The sequence below is a fragment of the Phocoena sinus genome, chromosome 6, assembly GCF_008692025.1.
Source record: "Phocoena sinus isolate mPhoSin1 chromosome 6, mPhoSin1.pri, whole genome shotgun sequence".
Classification (NCBI taxonomy): Eukaryota; Metazoa; Chordata; class Mammalia; order Artiodactyla; family Phocoenidae; genus Phocoena; species Phocoena sinus.
The window spans coordinates 34,443,874-34,466,490 of record NC_045768.1 but is presented as its reverse complement, the minus strand read 5'-3'; the positions used below and the strand labels follow the sequence as shown (position 1 = coordinate 34,466,490).

The window sequence follows — 22,617 nt, the reverse complement described above, 5'->3', positions numbered from 1 at the left end:
TCTCACTGCTGTGGCCTCTCCCGTTGCGGAGCACAGGCCCCGGACGCGCAGGCTCAGCGGCCATGGCTCACGGGCCCAGCCACTCCGCGGCATGTGGGATCTTCCCGGACCGGAGCACGAACCCGTGTCCCCTGCATCGGCAGGCGGACTCTCAACCACTGCGCCACCAGGGAAGCCCAACCAATGCCTTATTAAAAAAAGAAAAAATAATCGCACACCCCCAGTGCAAGAGTGGGGGCCCAGAGCTGAGCTCCAGCCTGAAGCCTAGCAAGGCCATCATCGCCCTTACTTTGTCCACTGTACCTTTATTGATGCAGCTGAGATCACACCATGGCTTTGAGGGCCAACGCCTCACACTGTTGATTTATGTTGGGTAGACAGTCACTTGAGACCCCCCAAACCTTTCTCATGGCTACCCAGCCATGTCCACCCATCTAATGCTTGTAGGGTTGGCTTATTGGGCTGGAGCTTCATGAAACTGAGGAAGAGGGAAGGAAACCAGCCATCTGAACTGCCCCATCCTTTATGTCACTGCTTCTTCACAGTACCCCTTCAGAGGTACAGGTTGTGCCCTTACCTTACAAATGAATCCATGAAGCTCAGAGGCACTAAGTGACATGCCCAAGATTGCCCCACCAGTTAGAGCCAGGGCAGGGATTTTAGCCCAAGCCTGCATGACCCCTAGTCCATGCTTTCACCTGCCACCAGGCTGACCCAAGAGGAGACATCATCTGTAAAGTGGGGCTAATGGCCCAGCTCAACCTCCCTCTGAGGGTAGTGGGTGAAGAGAGGATGTGTATGACACCACCCCAGGGATTTCTGTGTGAGTCTTATCCTCCCAACTTAATTGCAAGCTTCCTGAGGGCCGGAACTCTCCTATTAATTTGTGTCTCTCCCACAAAGGCCGACTATGCCCTGGACAACGTGGGTGCTCAGTAAACACTCACTCAACGAATTAGGTTGTGGAAACTGAGATCCAGAGAGGTACAGCAACTTGCTCGAGGCCACACAGCACATCCTCAACCAAAGTCAGGACTTGTAATCGAATCCCCTGACTCCTATCCCAGTGTCCTTCTGCCACTGCACAAGGGCTCCAGCTTCCTATAGACCCCAGGGAGTGGAGATCTCAGTGGTTTGGAGGATACTAGAGAAGAAAAGGACCATCCCAGGTGAGCCAAGGCTGAGTCTAGCCCTGGAGCCTTCAGGGTGTGTGTCCTGGGAAGAGGGCTGGGAACAGGTTGTAGGTTGTACAGAGCCCTGCTCTCGGAAGCACTCTGTGCTTGGTTGAATGCTCGGCAGTCGATTTCTTGAAATTCTTAATTTTATCTTTGGATTTATATTTTAAAGTGAAGCCCCATGGACAGTGAAGTGTGCACCAGGGCTTTGAGGTCCCGCACGAAGTCCCATCTCCTGCTGCCTTCTGCTTCCTGAGGATGGGTTCTCAGACTCCAGCTGCTTCGCCTCCTGGCGCCCCCAGGTCCTACCAGCCTCCCCCTCCCCACCACTGCCCAGCTACTACTGGGGCTCTCGCCCTGGCTGCATTCGGCTGGCAACCTTGCAGGGCAAGCCTCTTGTCGTCCCGTGATCCAGGCATCTATTGTCCTGGTGCAGAGGTTGGGATACCCTTGGGATCACCCATCTCCGTGTGTTAGGGCAGTGACCCCATTGGAAGGGGAGGAGCCTGGCTCAACTGCCCGCTCCCTACCCGGGCAGAGCATGTCTGTCCTGTATCTGGCAGGGGAGGGAAGCTGGCAGCCAGAGGACTTGGTGTGCCCTCTCTGAGTCACAGCACTCGGGCACCTGTGTAGAAAGACACCACGACAGATCAAGACAGAGACCATGAGAGAAAGGAAAAACTTTATTTCTTGGTACCTTTAGTGGCACTTTTTTCCCATTTTTGAACTCAGGACCCCACAGTCTTATTTTGCACTGGACCCGGCAAATCCTGTAGCCAGTCCTGCCTGGGAGAGTCCTTCATCAGGGCTAAGTGAGCACTCAGGCCATCACACAGGGGCTGCCCGGGGACACGAGATGGTGCCTGGGAGAGCTGGGCCCTCTTGGTCCAGCTGTCTCCCTCCCCCTGTCTGTCTGGATCCAATCATAGATGACAACATGCCAAGGCACTCTCACTTCTTGCCCTGCAGGGGACATGAAACTGCGGGCATGAAAGTGTTTGTTTGTTTGTTTGTTTTAAGTTGCAAAGGTCTCTGCACTTTGGACTGGTTTTGGGTGTAATTATTGTGTCACATTTTATGACCCTCTTCTAAAGCTTAAACACTGAGGAAGGTAAGCCCCCCAAACTTCCAATCCCTACTTGTCTACCTCTTCCACACCCTACCCTGCCCCATCCAGTCGAGGGACAGTTGACTTTCTTCCCTTTGGGGTCACTAGCCTGGGAGAGAATTCTGGTGTCCACCCAGCTCCGGGGGGTCTGTGTTCCTGACTGACCTGCAGTAACGGAGGCTTTAGCCTGAGTTGTGCGTGTGATGCTGGTCAGATGTGATGCTGTCCCCAACCCAGTTCAGCCTGGGGGCTGGGAGGCGGGAGCCGCCGTCACCTCCACTGGGCAGGGAAGCACTGCAGGGAGGCCGAGGCTCTCCAGTGAGGAGGTGGGGAGAGGGTGCTCCAGGCTGAGAGGACTGCGTGTGCTTGGCCCAGAATGTCAGGGGTGCTCAGGTACTGGGGGTGAGTGGAGGGTCCAGCTGGGAGGGGAAAGCCTGTGCGGGGATTAGAAGCTGGGGTGGCACAGAGGCCACCAGGTCTCCGACGGCCTCAAACCCCAGGCTGGGGAGTTTGCACTCCATCTGTCATAATGGGGGCTGTTGAAGGTGGCTTCAGCTCAGGAGCAGCATTAGAAGTGACTTTCGGGCTTCCCTGGTGGCGCAGTGGTTGAGAGTCCGCCTGCCGATGCAGGAGACGCGGGTTCGTGCCCCGGTCCGGGAAGATCCCACATGCCGCGGAGCGGCTGGGCCCGTGAGCCATGGCTGCTGAGCCTGCGCGTCCGGAGCCTGTGCTCCGCAACGGGAGAGGCCACAACAGTGAGAGGCCCGCGTACCGCAAAAAAAAAAAAAAAAAAAAGAAGTGACTTTCACAAAGATCACTTGAAGGCTGAGTTGCGTGTGGACAGGAAGGTAGCAGAACTGAGGCAGGGAACTGGGTTGGGAGGCTGTTGTGACAACACAGATCCAAAAAAGGCAGTCGCCGTAACAAGGGAGAGGAGGGACAGATACAAGGGATGGTAAAGAGATGGGAGTCTAGTCACAAAAGGACAACAGTGTATGATTCCACTCAGGTGAGGCACTTCGAGTAGTCCGATTCATAGAGACAGAAAGCAGAATGGTGGCTGCAGAGTCTGGGGGGAGCAGGACGGGGAGTTAGCGCTTAAAGGGGGACAGAGTCTCCTCTGGGAAAGATGGAAAAGTTCTGGACATGGATGCTGGTGATGGCTGTACAACAACGTGAATGTACTTAATCCTATAGAACTATACACTTAAAATGGTTCATTTTATGCTGTGTATTTTACCACAATCTAACAACAACAAAAACCCCTATAGCATTCCAAAGAATAAATGAGAGAGAGAGAGAGGGTTGACAGGCGTGGGGACCCACCAGAACTGGGGAGGTCGAGGGGAGGGTTCGGACTGACCCCCAGGTGCTGGCCTGGGTGGCTGACAGCAGCAGGGTGAGGGGCTGGTGGTGGCGGAGAGGTGACTGACTGCCCTCCGGGTTGGGCACGTGAAGCCTGAGGGACTCCAGGAGATGCGCTCAACAGAGCACGAGACCCTGCGAGGGTCATCAGCTTATCACTGGTAGCTGACCCCACTTGGAGAGAGCCCCCAGGGGGAGTGTGAGATGTAAGAGGGCAGCGCCCAGGGGCACAGGTGGGCCAAGAAGAATCCGTCATCAGGAAGAATGAGAAGGGCGGGGGAGAAAGGAAGGAGGCAAACCGGGACAGTCTTGTACTTGTCTGGCCGCAAGGAGCAGGGATGCATTCGAGGTAACTGAGTGCAGCGAGGGTGTGCGAGGAGAGGGTGGGCCTTGTAAGGATTGTGGTGGGGCGGGAGTCTCATGGGACTCCAGCAGGAGCCGTAGCGGCCCAAGCCTGAGGGAGCAGGGACTGGGCTCTTCTGGGACGCCGTGTTCCCCATCTCTCATCCCCATGAGTTCACCCCCCAGATCTCCCCACAAGAAGGACCAGCCCTGCCACACCTAGATTTTGGACTTCTAGCCTCCAGAACTGAGAGACAATGAATTTCTGCTGTTTAGGCCCCTCCGTTTGTGGTACTTTGTTAGGGCAGTCTCAGGAACCAATACAAATGCCAAGGAATGAAGGGGCTCATTCAACCAGCTCACTCACTCTTTTTTTTAAATCCAAGCCACATAGATCACTGACTAGCCACTCAATTGGCTGCCTTTGAGCCAATTGATCACTGACTGACTCTGCCCAGTCAGCTGAGGTAGGGATCACATGCTATACAGCATGGCTGCCCCCAGAGGTGCCCCTTGGAGGAGGGCAGTGGGGAGACAGCTCTCTCGGGAGGAACAGAGGACATCTCAGGCACTCACTCTTGTGTCCCTGGAGCCAACGGAAGAGAGAGGCTCAGGCTTTAGTGATGAGGGATCATGGCCTAAAATCCCTTCAGCCAAAGTGTCGTCCCAAAGAGAAGAGAAGACAAAGACAGAGGAGAAGGGTTACGAAGAATCAACTTTGTTTGTAAATCCACCTCCCTTCACTGTGGCTGAAATAGCAAGATGGTATAACTGGAAAATATTCATTTGAACTTGTGACTCAGCTCTTCCTGACCTCAGGGAAATGCAGTCCATAAATCAAGATACCTCTCCAGAGCCTCCTGCCGCAGTGTCCCCTGGGGCAGATGCTGGAAGAGCCATTAACACAAGTGACGGCACCCACCTCCCGTGAAAGATCTAAAAGTGCATTCGGTGCTCCAGGAGCTGCCCTGTCTCAGAGCTTTCATTCCTGAAGCTTCCTGATGGATGGCCTCAGCCCTTGACCCACTCATTTTTACCATCCAACCTGCCTGGTTTTACTTCCTGGCACAGCTTGTAAATTCTATTATTTTCATATTTAGCAGAAGCTTAAGGTTTCTGCCACTGAGAAGCAGGGAGGCCAGATGTGCCAATAGTGTAAAATGCACAGGATTTGGAAGACTTCAGTTTTTAAACGCGTTTTTAATTTATTGAGCTGTCCTTTTCTTTTCCTCACCAGCTCTTACTCAGGACCCAATTTGTAAAGCAGGCAGCAGCGGCGCGGTTCTGCCTTGGGCAACCTCATCACCCCTTCCTGTCCCATCCCTCCCCTCTTGGGTTCCCAGCCCTCCCAGAGTTTTCCATGTTAAGGAAGGGGAAACAGAGGACCTGAGAAGAGAAGGGACTTGCCCCAAGTTCCGAGGACACTAGAGCAAAGCCCAAATGTGCTCATGCCCTCCTAACACCTTTACCAAGCACAGGACTAGGCACTGGGGCCATGAGGACAAGACGCATGTCCTTACCGGGCGAACATTACAGACAGATGATAGTGTATGGGGGAGCAGGGGAGCGGGGCGGAGAGGCAGCGGCCCTGCCGCAGCCTCATAATAATGTGGCTAATATTTGTGGAGCCGGCGTTAACCACGCCTCAGCCCCAGGCTGGACGTGATTTTCAACTTTTTATTTTAGCAGCTGAATCCTTTCTTCAAGAGAAACCTTATGTGGAACCCTCCATAAATCAGACAGTACAGGGGGTGAGCCCTCTTGCTTAGCCTCTCCTATTTAACCCCCTGAAGGGGCTCTGGAAGAGCTTTCTCAGAGCCTGAGCTCTCCCCTGAGCACAGTTTAAAGACCACCCAGGGGGATAGGTTACAAGCAGAATTTCCGGGTCCATTTATGCTTATTTTACAGATGAGCAAACAGAGGCCCAGAGGAGGGGAGGGATTCAGTGAGGGTCACCCAGGGAGTTACCACCACAACTGGCACACCAGCCAAAGTCCTCTGAATCTCAGGTCTGTGTCCATCTGTGACACCTCTTTTACGAGGAAACAGGGGCCTTTTACTAACAGCTATAAAATACCATCTCTTCCAAACCATCTTTTTTTTTTTTTTTTTTTTTTTTTGTCTTCTTTTGGCCGCGCCGTGCAGCTTCTGGGATCTTAGTTCTCCGACCAGGGATTGAACCCAGGCCCTTGGCAGAGAGAGCATGGAGTCCTAACCATTGGACTGCCAGGGAGTTCCCCCAAGCCATCTTTTAAAGCTGAGCTTGCAGTGGGCTCTATTAACGTGGTGTTTTCACCTCCCTCCTGCCCTGTCTGTCCCCCACCTCCAGTTCTTCCACATCACTGACCATAGGAGAAGAATCTCACCTTAGAGAAACTGTCCCTGGGAGCCAAGTAGATGAGAGTGGCTTGAAGCTGACAGCTTCATAGTTTACCTTAGGAGTTCTCCGTTCCTCTCAGCTTATTTAATGTGATGCCTCATCACTCTGTAATATTCACAGGACACTTAACATTAGAAAGGGCCTTTTAAATCCTTTGAAATAGGAGTTTTAAATTCATCGGCACCGTGGAGTGTGTAAGCGGAACATTAACTTTCCTGTGTGCGCAAAGATGGAGACTTCTTCAGGAAATGTAATGATCGCATCCCTCGGGGTGGCATCTCTGGAGGTAGCCTGCTACCCAGCTCCATCCCCCCTCCAGCAGGCCCCATAGTTGCCACCTACCCCTCTCTTCTTGCTCATTCCCAGCTCCTTTTTTCCCCGGGTGGCTTTGACATGGATTCCTCTCTCCCCTGTTCCCTTGTACTGGCTCGTCCCTTTCTCCAGGGTCTGTCCATGACTCTTTCTAAGGGTTTTAGTGCAAACCATCTAGGAAAAATGAGTCAACCGGCCAAGGTAACAAGCATGGGAAGCTCCTAGGGTTCCAAACCTGTCCCAGCTGGTTCTGTCCCCCAGCCCCTTCTTGTGTGAGTCTGAATGGCTCTCCATATGACCCAGAGGTGAATCTAAGGCTGTGTTTTCCAAACGTTCCATGAGATTCCAGTTCCAGGAGCAGTTTCTCAGAGACATGGGTTCATGGTCCAAAGGACAGGGAAGTTCTGCTTGTACCCTCCCTGTCTTGGCGACTGACATCCGTTGTGGGAAAGCAGACCAAGGGTTTTGAGAAGTCAGGCAGAGTAGAGAGCCCTGTGCAACTTGGTACAACCCAAGACCTGTTTGAGCACCAGAAGCGTGTTTTGCAGCCCATCTGAGAGATGCTAATTCGGAGGTGTGTCTGTGAGTTGATTCTGGAAGCCTCCGAGCCCTTACTAGGGTCCTCTTGGCCCTGGGATGGAGACCACAGGGCCTCTCCCGGCTCCACTCAGGAAAATCCAAATTAGGTTATTCTCTGAGAGGCGTCAGGAAGGTTTTTTTTCCATCTATACCAGAGCATCGTCAGCTGCTTGTGCTTTCTTTGGAAGTAAATAGAAATGAATCAAGCCGGGGTGGGGGGGCCATTTATGGTCTGAACATTGCATTCTTGGGGTCTGGTCAAAGGAAGACGTCAGACCAAGCTGAGCCATTCTTAGAGAAAAGGATGGCACTGGCCTTTTCTGTATTTGGGAAGCAAGTCCTTTCTTATCAAGCCAGCTGTCACACACTCGGATTTCTCCTACAAAGAGGCCCACACATGCACAAACTTATATTAATAACACGTATCTCTGCTCTCTTTCTGAAATGGAGGCTTTTTCGGTAGCCTAGTCAACTTTGGTTTTTGTTTATTTTTAATTACTTTGTTTCAAATTAACAATCCCAGCTTTTTGATTGATAAGTTGGTTATCTTTTCCTAGGTTTTGTTTCTCTCTACTCTGGAAAATTCCATCAGTCATTTCACAGATGAGCCACGGGTTTTGTTTGTGTTTGTTTCCATTGGGGTCTAAAACCACAAAACACTGTGAGGAAGGTGATACTGATTGTATTAGTTTGATACAGCTGCCGTGACAAAGTACCACACACTGAGTGGCTTAAACAGCAGAGATTTTTTTTTTTTTTTTTTTTTTTTTTTTAACGGTACGCGGGCTTCTCACTGCTGTGGCCTCTCCCGTTGCAGAGCACAGGCTCCGGATGCGCAGGCTCAGCGGCCATGGCTCACGGGCCCAGTCGCTCCGTGGCATGTGGGATCTTCCCGGACCGGAGCACGAACCTGTGTCCCCTGCATCGGCAGGCGGACTCTCAACCACTGCGCCACCAGGGAAGCCCCAAATAGCAGAGATTTTTGTCTCAAAGTTCTGGAGACTAGATGTCCAAGATCCAGGTATTGGTAGGGTTGGTTCCTTCCAAGGGCTGTGAGGGTCTGTTCCAGGCCTTTACTCCAGCTCCTGGTGGTTTGCTGGTAATCTTTGGTATTCCTTGGCTTGCAGAAGCATCACCCCCATCTCTACCTTCATCTTCACATGGTGTTCTTCCTGTGTGCCTGTGTAAATTTCCCTTCTTTATAAGGACATCAGCCCTATTGGATTAGGGACCCCTCCTCTGGCATGACCACATCTAAACTAATTACATCTGCAACAACCCTCTTTCCAAGTAACTGTCACATTCTTACTTGGAATGTGGTTCTAGGTTACTGAGGTACAGGGGGTTAGAACTTATATGAATTTGGAGGGGACACAGTTCCACCCATAACATCAACTCTGTACATAATAACACATTTCATTCTGCAGCATTTACAAATGCTCTGAGCTGCTGCCTCACCCTTTAGCCTGTCAGCCTCAGAAACAAAAGCTGAGAGCTCAGCTCACGCAGGCTGCAGGACAGGTGGGAACTGCCTTAGACACAGAGATGCTAGCAGCTCCTGCAGCAAGCTGACACTGTCCACTTTCCAAGAGAAGAGCCCAGAATGTCCTCAAGGTGGTCTGATTGGACCACCAATGGCAGGTGAGAACTGGAATTGGGTTCATTTCAGTGAAAGACTTCCTGCTGTGTGCACAGCCCTGTGTCAGGCCCTCGGGAGAGTGGGGTGGAGCAAACCCAGGCCCTGCCCATGAGGAAGCCGCAGGAGGCAGACGTGCGAGCTGCGTGCAGAGGGGTGGGTGCAGTGCTGTGGCCGTGATGAACTTTGCTCAGAGAGGGGACACTGAGGCTTCACAGAGGAGGTGATGTGTGAGCTGGGCTTGTCATGTTATCAGACAGTTCCAGCCAAGCTGGGGGACAGAAGGGCTTAGGGCCCCATTGTGTCTCCCGGGTTAGGTGACAGGCAGTGTGGTGTAGTGGGGAGCACTGGGGTCCGGTGACAGGGGTTCTGAGTCAAGCCCTAGGTCATCCCTCAGTTTCTTTGTTGATAAAAAGGTGTTAGTTAAAAAATTCAATTTACAGGGTGTGGCATCAGGATTGAATGAGTTCTCAGGTGTGAAAGTGTCATGGTTATGGAAGTAGCAGAGATAGGATACAAACAGGTGTTAGGTGTCATCTGTGCCACAGAGAATATGCAGTAGCCTTCTCTCGCAAGGAGAGCAGCTGGGAAGCGGCAGACCTGGACTCCCACCCCCTCGATCAATCACTTCCTCCCTCTGAGCCAGCTCCCTGGGGGGGTGAAGTGAGAGGTCTGGACCAGGCGATCTCCTTCTGGCCATGAAGTTAGGTGACTCTATGAAAAGGTGCCTGATACAATGGCTAGAGCCACGTGGGCTTGGAAAGCCAGCAGACTGGGGTTCAAATGGTGGTCCTGTCCCCTCTTGGTAGTGTGATTTGTGTGAGTCACTCAGCCTCCTCATCTGCAAGATGGGGATAAATGCCTACCTCAGAGGTTAAATTAGAACGTCCTTGGGAATTACTTAACGCACAGCTTGGCCTATGGTAGTCAAAGTTAGCTATTACCGTCAGCTGCTTCTTGTGAGGACTGAATGAGATGTTGTAGGGGAAGGGCCTGCATGCAGCAGGTGCTTAATTAACCACTGACACTTCCCCTGCTTTTAAGATCAGCCTTGGCAGAATTTCCATCGTTCATGTTTTCCATCAGGGTGTGGGGTGAAGGGTGGAGGGTTGTACAGAAAATTTTCGAACTATTTGAAGAATAAAATAGTTTTCAGGCAGTCGTAAGCCATTTATAATCACCTATTACTTGTAACTAATGGCCATGCCAATTACAACAATTACAAGTCGTTAAATTGCAAGCCCTCAGGACTTTTACCTTGCAAGGTTTATGAGATAATTAGTCCAACTTAATACAGGATTCCAGTATAGTAATTATTATCCTGACAATTCATAAAACATGCCCATGGCTCCATGTGAGTGACAAGCATCTATTTGCTCTGAGAGCAAATCCAAGAAGGGTCTTTCTAAGATTTTTCTCTTTCTGGTAGGTCATAGATGGGAACAGAAAGTTCTTCTACGATGTCGTACAGACGAGAACTAGAGAAATACCGTGACCTGGATGAAGATGAAATCCTTGGAGCCCTTACAGAAGAAGAGCTGAGGACCCTGGAAAATGAGCTGGATGAGCTGGACCCTGATGTGAGTAGACACTAAAGGGGACACGTTGTCACAGTTGCAAGGACAGCAGCCATTACCACCTAGGGGAGGGGTAGGCCGACTTCCTGAAGTACCACTTTCCCTTTCCCACTATGACAATAACATTGGAGTAACATTGCCTTTGCAGGTGCGTGTGTGAGTGTGTGTTATATTAGTCAGGGTTCTCTAGAGAAACAGAACCATTAGGAGGTAGGAGATTATATACGTATATATATATATATATATATATGTATAAAGAAATTTATTATAAGTAATTGGCTCACATGTTATTGAGGTTGACAAGTTCCAAGATCTGCAGTTGGCAAGCTGGAGACCCAGGACAGCTGGGAGTGTAGTTCTAGCCTGAGTTCAAAGGCCTGGGAACCAGGAAAGCTGATGGTATTGTTTCAGTCGAATAACTGGCAGGCTCAAGACCCAGGAAGAGCCAGTGCTTTCAGTTCAAGTCCAAAGGCAAGAAAAAAAACAAAACACAAAAGCAGTTACCCAGCTCAAAGTAATCAGGCAGGAGGAAATTCCCCCTTTGCTGGTAGGAGGATCAGCTTTTTTGTTCTACATGTATTCAGACCTTCAACTGATTGGGTGGGGCCCACCCACATTAGGGAGGACAATCTGCTTTACTCAGTCTACCAATTCAAATGTTAATCTCATCTAGAAACCCCCTTACAGACATACCCAGAATAATTGTCTAAACACCTGGGCACCCCATGGCCCTGTCAAGTTGAGACATAAAATTAACCATCACAAGTCCACTCCTAGTCAACTTGGCACCCATACACATCTCCTTAAACCATACTTATCTCCAAATAAAGACAATAACAAGGTCATAATTCTGCCTAACATGATACAACTATCCTGTGTATAACCTGCCAGAAGAAGAGGTAAAGTCCTTGAGTACTGTTTACTTTTCTCCTTGATCTCCCATAATTTAATACTATGATGTAAAATTAACAATACTTAGATACCACCATATAAAACCAATACATCTTGTGTTTCATGTTAAGAGAATAAGAGAGGGAAGAAAACAAAGATATTTACTTAATACACATACATAGACTCACACATACACAAACATGTTCATAAAAAAATACAGAGGAAATACTCCTGACCACACTGTCCTCGTTTCTCTAACTGGTCATGTGGTCACAGCTGGTATTTATAACTACCTTCTTCCACTGTCCATTCTGTACTTCCCTCACCTTCAGCAACCATAGCCTCAGCTGGGTGTGGTTCTTTGCCTGGCGGAGTAAACCTAGTTCCGAAGGGCCTGGACCATTAGTAGTCCTGCCTGGATTGAGTTGTTATAGTTTTCCATTGACTCTAATCACAGGTCCTGGCAATACTAAGAAAGCCCTAAGGAATCTCCTGTATTACAGACATACTCTTCTTTACCTCCCTTGTGGAGCAGCAGTCTGATTTACCCTTGGTAACCAGGACCAATCACCCCAGCCGGTACAGAAACTCCCTCTCTGCCTCTTCATTCAGAGGCATAAGGAGCCCAAAGTGGCAGTCTTAACCTCCAATCCAATGGAATCACTGCTATGTCTCCTAGTGGAAGCATTCCTCCCTTTGGAACTAACTAAGACCTTGAGGCCAGCAGAGCATCAGGTCACAGGAACAGGATGCACAACTTTTGCCAGTGGGTCACTAGGGGGACCACTGGTAATAGTGAGCGGTGCTACTCCCATTTCTGGACCCGTGAATCCTGGCCGTGGGAGGAGAAGCGCCATATATTGGACTCTTATTCAGAGCATGTACAGGCTCCTAGAGATACTTGCCCCAGTCCCGCAGGGTATTGCCACCTAGCTGTACTGCAGCTGAGCCTGCAAAAGCCAAGTCCACCGTTCTGTCAAGCCCGCTGCCACAGGATGGTGGGGAATATGTGTCAGGTAGCACACGTAAGTGTGTTTAATACTCAGAATTTGCCTCTGCAGTGAGGTTACGGCATCACAAGGCAGGAGGCTCCCTGGTCATGTCTGTGGTTTGGCCGGTCACCATGGAGCTGTCAGCAGAGCTGAGGGAGGTGGCTATTTCAGGTACCCCGGCCAATGCCCAGCTCAGAGAAGGGAGAGAATGAATGTTACTGAATCAAGTGAATTTCCCATTTGATATATTTTTAAATTAAAAGTGGGATATTTCATGCCTTTTTAAAAAAAAACCTGTCACTGCTCAACCCTAGTTTAACAGTGATCCATACAAGAAAACACTACCATTTCACTAACCCTCAAGTAATTGCAGCTAGTGTAGAGGGAATGTAGGTTAGCAGGGAATATGCAGGACTAGAGGTTAGGTGTCCCAGGTGCAACCCTGGCCCTGTCTCTTACATTCGTGTGATCTTGCGCCAGTTGCTGTCTGTCCCTAAGCTTCAGTGTCCCCATCCATGAAATAATGGAGTTGGTTGGTCCCATTCAAAGCTAAGCTTCCACGAGCTTATAACCTGGTCTTATCTCCGGGTTTGATTAAATGTCTTCTTTCTAGATAACCCAGAATCCTTGTTTAGGGGTGCTGGGCCCTAGGCCACACAGAGTGACAAGCCCCTCCAGCAATGTGCTCTCATCTTGCTATTCACGACTCCTGCTGCCCCCCACCCCCGACCCCGCCAGGAGGAGACGGTCCCTGAGGTGAGGCTGCTGGGGTTGATTAGAAGACAGCGTTGGTGGGAGAGCCTTGGGTTCCTCCTTCCCCTGCACCACCGCTTTCCATTAGCCTGGGTTTCCATAAAAACCAGTGATGTAGGGAAGAAACAATCAAGCTTCCAGCTTTAGTGCTATAAAGTTATTCTGTTCTAATTCTATCCTAGATCACCGTTGTATAGAATTGCAAGAGCAGATAATTTTAAAAAGTGAGAACTAAAGGAGGATGTAGCTACTTCTAGTCAATTCAGTAAACATGACTCAGTTACCTGCCATGCGCCGACCCCTGTGCGGCCACCAGCAGGGGAGCCTAGTGGGGATTCTGCCCTTCAGGCCCTCCATCCAGTGGGGAGCGGGCATAATAAACCGTGTCCTAAGTGGGAGCACTCAGGGAGAGGATTAATTCTTTTTGGTGGGAGGCTTCACAGAATAGGTGATACTGGGACTGGGTCCTGGATTTTTCAAAGTCAAGAATAAAAACAAAGAATTCTATGCTGAGTGAAGGTCACAAGCAAAGGCTCATGTACAGCAAGTAATTGGGGATGGGGAGTTTAGGCGTGGTTTCTGTGGAGGGCTCGCTGAGCCTGGAAGGGGGTTTGGGCTAGATATGGGGGCAGAGGGGTGCAAGGAAGACTAAAGAGTTTGGACTTTTCTCAGCAGGCCCAGGGAGTCCCGAAGGCAGAGAGTCAGTGGACTTGCTGACTAAGGACAGATGGACTGGAGGAGAGGCTGGGGAGATGGGTGAGAGGTGGAAGGGCTCCCATGGTAGTGACAGAGATCTTTCGTGAAGATAAGGAAGGGCCCCTGCCCCTCTCCACAACCCTTCTGCCATCTTGCAGAATCTTTGCTGTTTTCAGGGTGAAGCACAGACTCCCAGGAGCCCCCAGAGCCTGCTGCCTCTGGCCTTGGGGCTGTTGGAGTTGCCCTGAGCCCCTGGATGGGGGCGAGTTTAGATTAGGCTGTGGCTACAAATTGGGTAGGTGATGACAAGGGTCAGAGCCAGGCAACAGACCTGGGAGTGGGAAGGGGGCAGATGGAGGAGCCCTCTCAGAACCGGGAGTGGAGCCCCTAAGGACTGGGGAGCCCCTAAGGACTGCTTGAGCCCCAGCTAGGAGCTCCATTTCACTTCTAAACTGGCAAATGGCCTCACCCCTAATATCAGGGTGTCTGGCCCTAGCAGCAGATTCCCAGGGCCTCTGTACCGTCACACAGCCAGCTGCCCCGAGCCCTTCTCACCGGTGATTAACAGGAAGGTATGCGTGTGAACACTGGAGGGCTGGAGAAGCCGATGAGGTGCAGAGAGCTGACTGACTTGCTCAGCGTCACAGGACCAGGGCATGGAGACTCAGATTTCACACAGGCTCCAAAGTGTGGCACCTCCCCCTCTGGCAGGAGGAAGGTACAAGTGCACTTGAATTTCAGAGTAGGGTTGGGCAATCCGAGACCTGTGATCCTCGTAGCATTGTGGCTTCAAATGGACATTTTCAAAGCCCCCTTTCTCTCTAAGTTCAAGAAAAAGAGGAGAGAAATCAGAGCAAGGATAGGAGATAACGGAGACTAGTGGGGTTTTTGTCCCCATCTAACAATTAGCCCTTCACTGAGATGTCTCTGTTACCTGATTTGCAAGTCAGGATGGGAGTTTTGAAAAGATCTAGTGGGGCTCCATTCTTTCTGAGAGCACAAACATTCCAGCTCGAGTTTCACCTGCCCTCAGCCCATGTTCTGAAATCACAGCACAGGGAGAGGTCAAACAGGAGGGGCCTCCGAGCCCCTGGCCGGGAGGGGATGCAGAGACCGGCAGGTGTCCAGCCATCCAACTTACAGAGCAGAAACTGAGCCCAGAGAGGGGAAGGAACTTGCTGTGGTCACAGGCCCGAGCAGAACCAGCCCAGGACCGCTGCCCTCTCTCTTATACCCTGTACTCCTCCTGTTTTAATTCTGGTTTAACAAGCGCTTATATGGCACTTTTTATGTGCAGACGCTGTTCTAGGCACTTTGAAAATATGAATTCATTCAACCGTCATCCTAATCCTATGGTGCAGGCACTGTTATCCTGCCCATTTTACGGATGAGAAAACTGAGAGCTGAAGTAACTTGTCCAGGAAACTGAAATGAGGCAGTGGCAGAGCCATGACACGGCTCTAAAAGTTCACGTCTTAGTCACACAGCTATAAGGCTTCACTGGAGTCTTCAGGAAGATAGTTTGAGCCACGGATGTGCCCTGGTTTTGTAGTTGGGGAAGGTGGTGTATGAAAAATTATCCCCTTTTCTTCCTAGAAACAGTCTGAGATGCAGAGGTCCTTATTCAATCTTGGCTCTGCCCCCAACTTTGGCAAGTGCTTTTCCCTCTTTGGATCTCAGTTTCCCTATCTGCAAAATGGACACAGTGGGCCTAGATGCCCTCTGACACCCTCTCCAGCTCTAACTGTCTCTGATTTTATGAGCAGTTCCTGGCAATCTTACGACCTGAATTCGGCTAACAGGTAATGTCTCAGGAGGTTATGTTTTCAGTGATGCAGTTGTTAAGCCCCCGTGTCATGTGACACAGTAGAGTACACAGAGTTGGAAAGCTGCTTTGTTTGCAGCAGAGGACTCCAAACTTGGGCACAGTTTAAAAAAAAAAGTCCCCCAAACTTTCTCTGTCTTAGTCTGCGTCCTGGAAAAACTCAAGCTTATCGTGAGATTGTTGCACTTGGACTCCCACGGGAGAGGAATGCTCCATGTGCTAAAAGTATCTGCTGTTGACTGATTCCCCAAGGGGATCTGCCCTTTCTTGTCTCTCTGGAGTTAAGTGCATGCTGCTCTGAAGCTGAGCCAGCTCCTCGGTTCAGATTGCCTTTGTACCAGGCAACAGGGAAAACGGTCAATGTACAGCGATGTTTGAGAATGACAAGTCATACTGTGACTTGGGCAGGGTACAGTGTGTGAGCTCTTATAGCATCAACAGATAGTTGACATTTACTGGGACAAAGCCCTGCATGGATTATCTTCTTTAGTCCTCTGAGAGGTTTGGTTATCAGCTCCATTTTAAAGATGGGGAAACTGAGGCTTAGAGGGATGAAGTAGCCTGCCCAGGAGCTGGGATTCCAGCCCAGAGCGTCAGACCCAGTAGCCTGTGCTGTTAACTACCACCTCCTGTGAGTGTGTGTGGGAGGACCTGGAAGGCAACTTGGAGAACAAAGCTGGGGAATTACCAGCAAATTACTTTTTTCTAATTCAGTTTCTCTTGGAGTTGTTATGTTATTTTCACCATAAATATAAATCTTAAAAAAAGAAGGAAACCACCAGCACAAAGAATTTCACTATAAATGTTACTTGTTAATGAGGCTTTGAGGAAAAGGAGTAATATTTTTTAGTGTCTCAGTAAAAGGGTCAAAATATTTACACAAGAGAAGATGGTAGAGATAACCCCAAACTTACAAAGAAATTGGGTTTTACAAGTTGATTTTGAAGTCTGCTAGTGGGATGCTAGTGGGAGTCTGTGACACATTACAACTATAGAGACAACAATGGAAAACAACAGGCCCCTGCAAGGCCTGAAATAATAATAATTTTTAAACTACAGTTATTTCTCTGTTGAGGTCATCTTACATGCCAGGTGCTATGCTGTTTTATGGGCATCATCTCAAAAAACCTCCACGAGGATACTATGAGACTGATCCTCATAGGTTGGGGTTGAAATCATTTTAAGAAAAGGAAATGGATGCCCAGAATCACATAGCTGGTAGGTGACAGACTACATTCAGGTAGACCTGTCTCCCTCAGCCCAAAATGTGTCAAAAGCTCTGAGACCAAGGGACCATGAACTGCAGGGAGAAATGATGGAGGAGAAAACCTAGGACTGTAGAATCTCAGAGTTAGAGGAACACTTAGACATGATCTAAGCCCCACCCCTATCCCTGTATATACAAACATGGCACAGATAAAGAATCCCTGATTTACAGAGTCCCTCCTACACACATGTCATTCACCCAGTGCTTTATGTATTTCATCAAATCCTCATACCAACCCTTTGAGGTAAGCAGTACTATCCCCACTTTAGTGATGAAAAATCAATACAACAACAACAGAAAAAACCCCTGAAACCCAGAGAAGGGAAGGGACTTGTTCAAGGTCACACAGCAAGTAAGCCGCAGCACCAGGACAAAATCCTGGGACTTCCTGTCACACTGCATGGCTTCCCACCCGACTCTACAAAATCATAAAATCCTCCATATTCATGGCCCAAATGTTATCCTATAAACCAGAGGATGCTCTTGGCTGTGCAGGAAGCAGCCACGTTTGGTCCACAGGGCTGTGGTTCTCCCTTGTAGCACAAACCAGCAGATTCACAAGCCCAGGACAGAAGTAAACAGTTGAAATGGAAAGAAATAAATCTCTGCTCTAAAAATAGGCACACATCCTTAGAAACACTGCCGGCCGTGCACAGAGCCAAGGATGGGCCTGGTGGAGTGAGGGCGAGTGAGGCCAGGTGTCAGTGTGTCCCCATCCCGCCATCTGTCTTCTGGCCCCGTGACCACCTCTCCACCCCACTGCCTTCCCCAAGACTGGCCTCCAGCCTCCCCAGAATGCCCTCCTCCCTGCCCTGCCATCGTCTCCTCCCTGCCTCTGCTGCTGGGGGACCTCTTGGATCTGGAGCCCTTCATTCTCAAGTCAGAATCCTCCCATTTCTCAAGGCCCAACCTCCCCACCTCTCCCTTGAGAAGACTTCCTGACCCTCCCCCTCCAAGCCCCCAGCACAGCACCTTTTTGACTTTGACATTTTTAATAGGAAATACGTTAAACATATAATAGAGTACAGAATACACCTATGTTTCCACTATCCAAACTTAGCAAATGTAAAAATGTTGCCTTACTTGATTCAGATCACCCTTAAAAAGAAGAAAAAAAAATTACCATAGATAAAGTTTTAACCCTCTCTTCCCACCCGCCCCCCAGTTTCTTCCCCATCTCTCCCACTGCCACACCTTCTACCTGAGAGGCAGCAAACCAGCACCCACAACATCAGGTAGGTAGGTAATATAACGAAAGGAGGAAGATGGACCAATTTTCGTGAGGCACGTGGCCATTTTGGGTCATCTTTTACTTTTCCACTCTTGAAAGAGATGTGGACATAAGAAAGAAATTTTTCACTTACCACTTTACCTTCCAAGAAGAAAAGCAACAACAGAGCCAGTGATAAATGTTAACTGTTTCTTGGCCTCTGTGTCAGAGACAGGAGGGAGTGGTGGGGACTGAGGCAAATGGGAGAGTTTGTGCTTGACTAAAGGGCACTTGCTGTTCCACTCCACCAATTGTTGCCCAGTATTGCCACGTCATCTAATTTTTCAAGAGAGGCTGGAGGGCTTCCCTGGTGGCACAGTGGTTGAGAATCCACCTGCCAACTCAGGGGTCTTGGGTTTGAACCCTGGCCCAGGAAGATCCCACGTGCCACAGAGCAACTAAGCCCGTGTGCCACAACTATTGAGCCTGCGCTCTAGAGCCCGCGAGCCACAACTACTGAGCCTCGTACCACAACTACTGAAGCCCGTGCGCCTAGAGCCTGTATTCTGCAACAAGAGAAGCCACCGCAATGAGAAGCCCGCACACTGCAGCAAAGAGTAGCCCCCGCTCACTGCAACTAGAGGAAGCCCGTGCACAGCAACGAAGACCCAATGCAGCCAAAAATAAATAAATAAAATAATTTATTTTTAAAAATTTTAAAGAGAGAGCCTGGAAATCTGAATTTTTATGTGCAAGTTTCCTATTTGAAAATGTTGGCAGCTCATTCAAATATACAGACAAAACCAAGTTTTGGCATTTGATTGGACTATAGGTCTCCCAGTTTCCAATTCTGACTCTGTTCACATGACAGATTTTTAGATAGATAGATAGATAGATAGATAGGTAGGTAGGTAGATAGATGAAAAGTACCTAGCCCAGTGCCTGGCACATAATAGGTGTTTAATAAATGTTTGTTGAACCTGAATATATGATTTGCCCACTAGAATCTAGGGTTCTTGCAATTTAGAGCCACACTGTAGCACCACAGGTACAGTTGTGCAAGTTTTGCACTGCACAACTCCAGCAACCACTGTTCACATAAAGCAGAGAACATATAATGCCTTTGGAGTTGTGCCAGTGTACAACTTGCACAACCAGATGCAGCTGCCCTGACAGAGTCTCCCCATAATGCAGTGTCTGTTCAGTGGAATGAAAGTGAACAATTATGCCCTGTGGTGATAAAACTGATTGTCATAATCTGTTTCTAAGATAGAGTTCAAGGCTTTATTCTGAGGTTTCAAGCTAAAGGAGATCTTGACCATTTTACAGAAAGGAAATTCAAAGTCAGAGAGCACCAGTGCCCTGTTTGTGGCCTCAAAGCCCTGGGATGAGAACCCAGGCTGTCAGTTAGAATGCAGTTTAGCTGTAAGTAATAGAGATTCAAAATAACATGATGTAAGCAGTGGTTTATTCATCTCATAAAAGTCCAGAGGTGGGCAGTCTAGGGCAGGTAGGGAGCTTAGCTCCCCAAACATCCCAGAGTCCCAGGTTCCATGCAGCTCACGTCCTTGCCATCACTAAGGTGTAGCCCCCATCCTCATGATCCAAGGTGGTGGCCAGGATAGCTGCATTCCAGGCATTAGAAGAAAAGGGGTGGGGGTGGAGAAAAGGAGAAAAGCCATTTTTCAAGTACCTTTTAAGGAAAGTTACCGGAAGTTGCCACTGGACAGTTCTCATACCATGACCCAACCTAGCTGCAAGGGAGCCTGGGAAAAGTAGTCCTTAAATCTAAGTGGCCATGTGCTCAGCTAAGGGTGGAGTGCTTTTATTACTGGAGAAGGGGAGATATGATATTGGTGACAATTTGAAGTCTGTCACTATGGGTTTGCCAGTCTGATGGCCTGATGTTCTGCTCTGCCAAAAGTTCTGAGGAGGAGTGAGAGGAGTTGCTAGGAATTTAAATCCAGATCCCCAAAGGAAACATTACAAAGGTCTTACTCTCTAGCTTGGCGTTTTCCAAAATCTCCATCAGTAAACTCTGGTCCCATGGTGGGCACCTGCACTCTAGCACCCTTCATAATGCATCCCCTTCCCCAGACCTGCTTGGGGCAGCAGCTGGGTGCCCAGCAAACAGCTCAGGGCAGCAGGTGTGATGCTGACTTGAAGGGTGTCCAAGAAATACCATCTTTTCCCTGCTGGAGCATCAGTGCTGTGTGATTCTGGACAATTCAGAACACATTAGCGCTCACTGCTTGGTGCTGGAGATTCAGAGATGACTAGGATACGTCCCAGCTGGCCTTTGAGGGGCATTCAGTCTCCCTGGGGAGAGGGATACCGCATAAATGTGCTCCAAGACAAATTAGAAGGAACATTATATAAGAATTGGCAAGATGCCTCAGGGTGTTTGGAAAGAGAATCACCAGATCAGTGCCGGGAGCACAGCAAAGGCTGGACAGGGTGCCCAAGGGAAGGGCTTTGAAGGGTGTATGCTGGGAGGGGAGGAGGGATGGAATTCCAGGCACAGAGCACAGCCTGAGCAATGCCCTGGCAGGGTGAGGGTGTGGGGCACGGCTGCGGAATGCGGAGCAGCCTGGAGTGGCTGGAACATGGAATACTTAAAGATGAGAAGATCGGGAGGCTGGAGTAGGTTGAGGTCAAATCATGAAAAGCTCTCCATGTCTGGCTGATGAATTTAGTCATGATTCTGTGGGTTAGCAGAGGTGCTGAGCATTTGTGCGTGTGTTGGGGAGTGACCCTGTCAGATGCGCCAGTTGGTGCGGTCCGTCTGGCTGATAGAAGGGGAAGGGAGTGCAGATGGAGAGGCCAGAGGCAGGGAGGCCAGCCTGAGGCTACTCTGATGGTCCCAGCAAGAGACAGCACAGCTTGAACTAGGCCGGTTCCCCTCGGATGGAGACGTTTCCAAACCCTGCAGCCTCAGACTCCTTCCCCTGGCGAGCCACACCCCCTCATCCTGCCAAGCCTCTGTCTCCGCGGTGCTATCCCCCGGTAACATCCCTCTCCTCTCTTCTCTTACCCCGGCTGTCCTGCCTAGTGCCCTGGGACTCACTCAGCTCAGGAGCCACCGCCTCCAGGAAGCCCGGGTAGAGTAAGCTGCTCACACTTGGGCGTGTCTCCCTCTCTTGGGCCCCTGTGGAGCGCAATCACTCATTCATTGTCTCAGGGTGCCCCGCACTGCAGGGAACGTGGAACATTTTCCTTGTACAGGAGGCAGAAAAGGAGGATTAGGAGAATGCCGGGAAGGGAAGGTTTGGCCTCACCTTGTGCCATGAACAGCAGAGAGACACAAAGTGTGCTGTCGTGAGCAATAGGTTCCACCACAAACAACTACTGGGCTTGGGCTACGAGGGTGCCTTTGGATGTCAGCACGAATACCCTGTAAAGCTGTCCGGGGGATGTGCTAGCTTCTGGGCTTCACCAGTCCTGCAGCAGGGTCATGGTGGCTGAGGCAAAGGCCTGGCTCTTTCTGGAGAGAACAGGAAGAGAGGAGGAGGTCCAGAGTGCGTTGGGCGGGTGGATGGGTGGAGAAAGGGGGCTTATTAGAGGTCTGGACCCGCTTGTCCCATCTGTGACCGAAGCACGAGTGCTGTGCTCTCAGGCTAGGTTCTGCCATATGTGACAAGAAAGCTCTGCTGAAGCCCCACTGAGTGACCTCTAGTGGGATCTGGAAGCTGCTGGTGAACAGGGCAGAGGCGGGGTGCTCTGTCTCCTGACGGGCCCTGAGGCACTGGGGGCCACGCTTTACACTAGGGGAATCAGATCTGAAAGATAATTGGAAAATAAAAGTCCTCAAGGCCACTTGAAAAAAAGCATTTGGGTCAAATACCTTGTAAAAGGTAACTGGATGGCTGACTGGCCTGTTTAATGTTCAGGCTGCTGCTGTGGTGGACGGGGGGGAAAGGGCGGGCGTCTGGGGCAGGCTGAGGTTGTTTGAAGCAGGAGGGAGAGAGAAATTTCTCAGTGGGAATTCTGAGAAATCTACCTCCTGGGCTTCACTCTTACCCAGGACAGTAACTCCATGCCTCCGTGCCTCAGTTTCTCCACCTGTAAACGGAGACCAGTGTGATAAAGAGGTGCGCTCCGGAGAGGCAGCCTGGTTCTCACACGGGGCCACATCTGGTTTCCAGGATCCGTTCTTAGAGGAAGGCAGCCGGGTGGGATGGAAAGCTTTCTGGGGCTTGGAACTCAGGAGCCCAGGCTCTTGGTCCACGTGTGACCTCAGGCAAGGCCCTTGCCCTCCCCGGCCCTCGCTGCCAATACCCGATAAAGAGCGCGGTCCACCCTCTTCCAGGGGGCTGTGTATGGTTCAGTCACAGAACAGAAACCCAGGACTCCTGGAGCCCAGCCCAAGGAGGGGGACACATTGTACATTCCCTTGTTCTTAGACGTAGTTGATTTATGGGGGGAAAGTGATAAAATTCCTTGTTTTTTGTCATTGTGAAGAACCAGGTTAAAGGACGTTGTATATATGTTAAGCCACTAGTCTGAAGA

The 22,617-nt window shown here is 50.0% G+C and overlaps 1 protein-coding gene across 2 annotated transcripts in view; it reads left to right on the top strand.

Annotated features, from left to right (window-relative positions):
- The window catches only part of TMOD1 (tropomodulin 1), an 80,554-nt gene that overhangs the window by 10,468 nt on the left and 47,469 nt on the right, over nt 1-22,617 (top strand). For both annotated transcript variants that reach the window (XM_032636056.1, XM_032636057.1), the window contains exon 2: nt 10,327-10,477. In XM_032636056.1, the coding sequence (XP_032491947.1) occupies nt 10,334-10,477 (144 nt within the window). In that variant the 5' untranslated portion in view covers nt 10,327-10,333. The remainder of the gene's footprint in view (nt 1-10,326; nt 10,478-22,617) is intronic.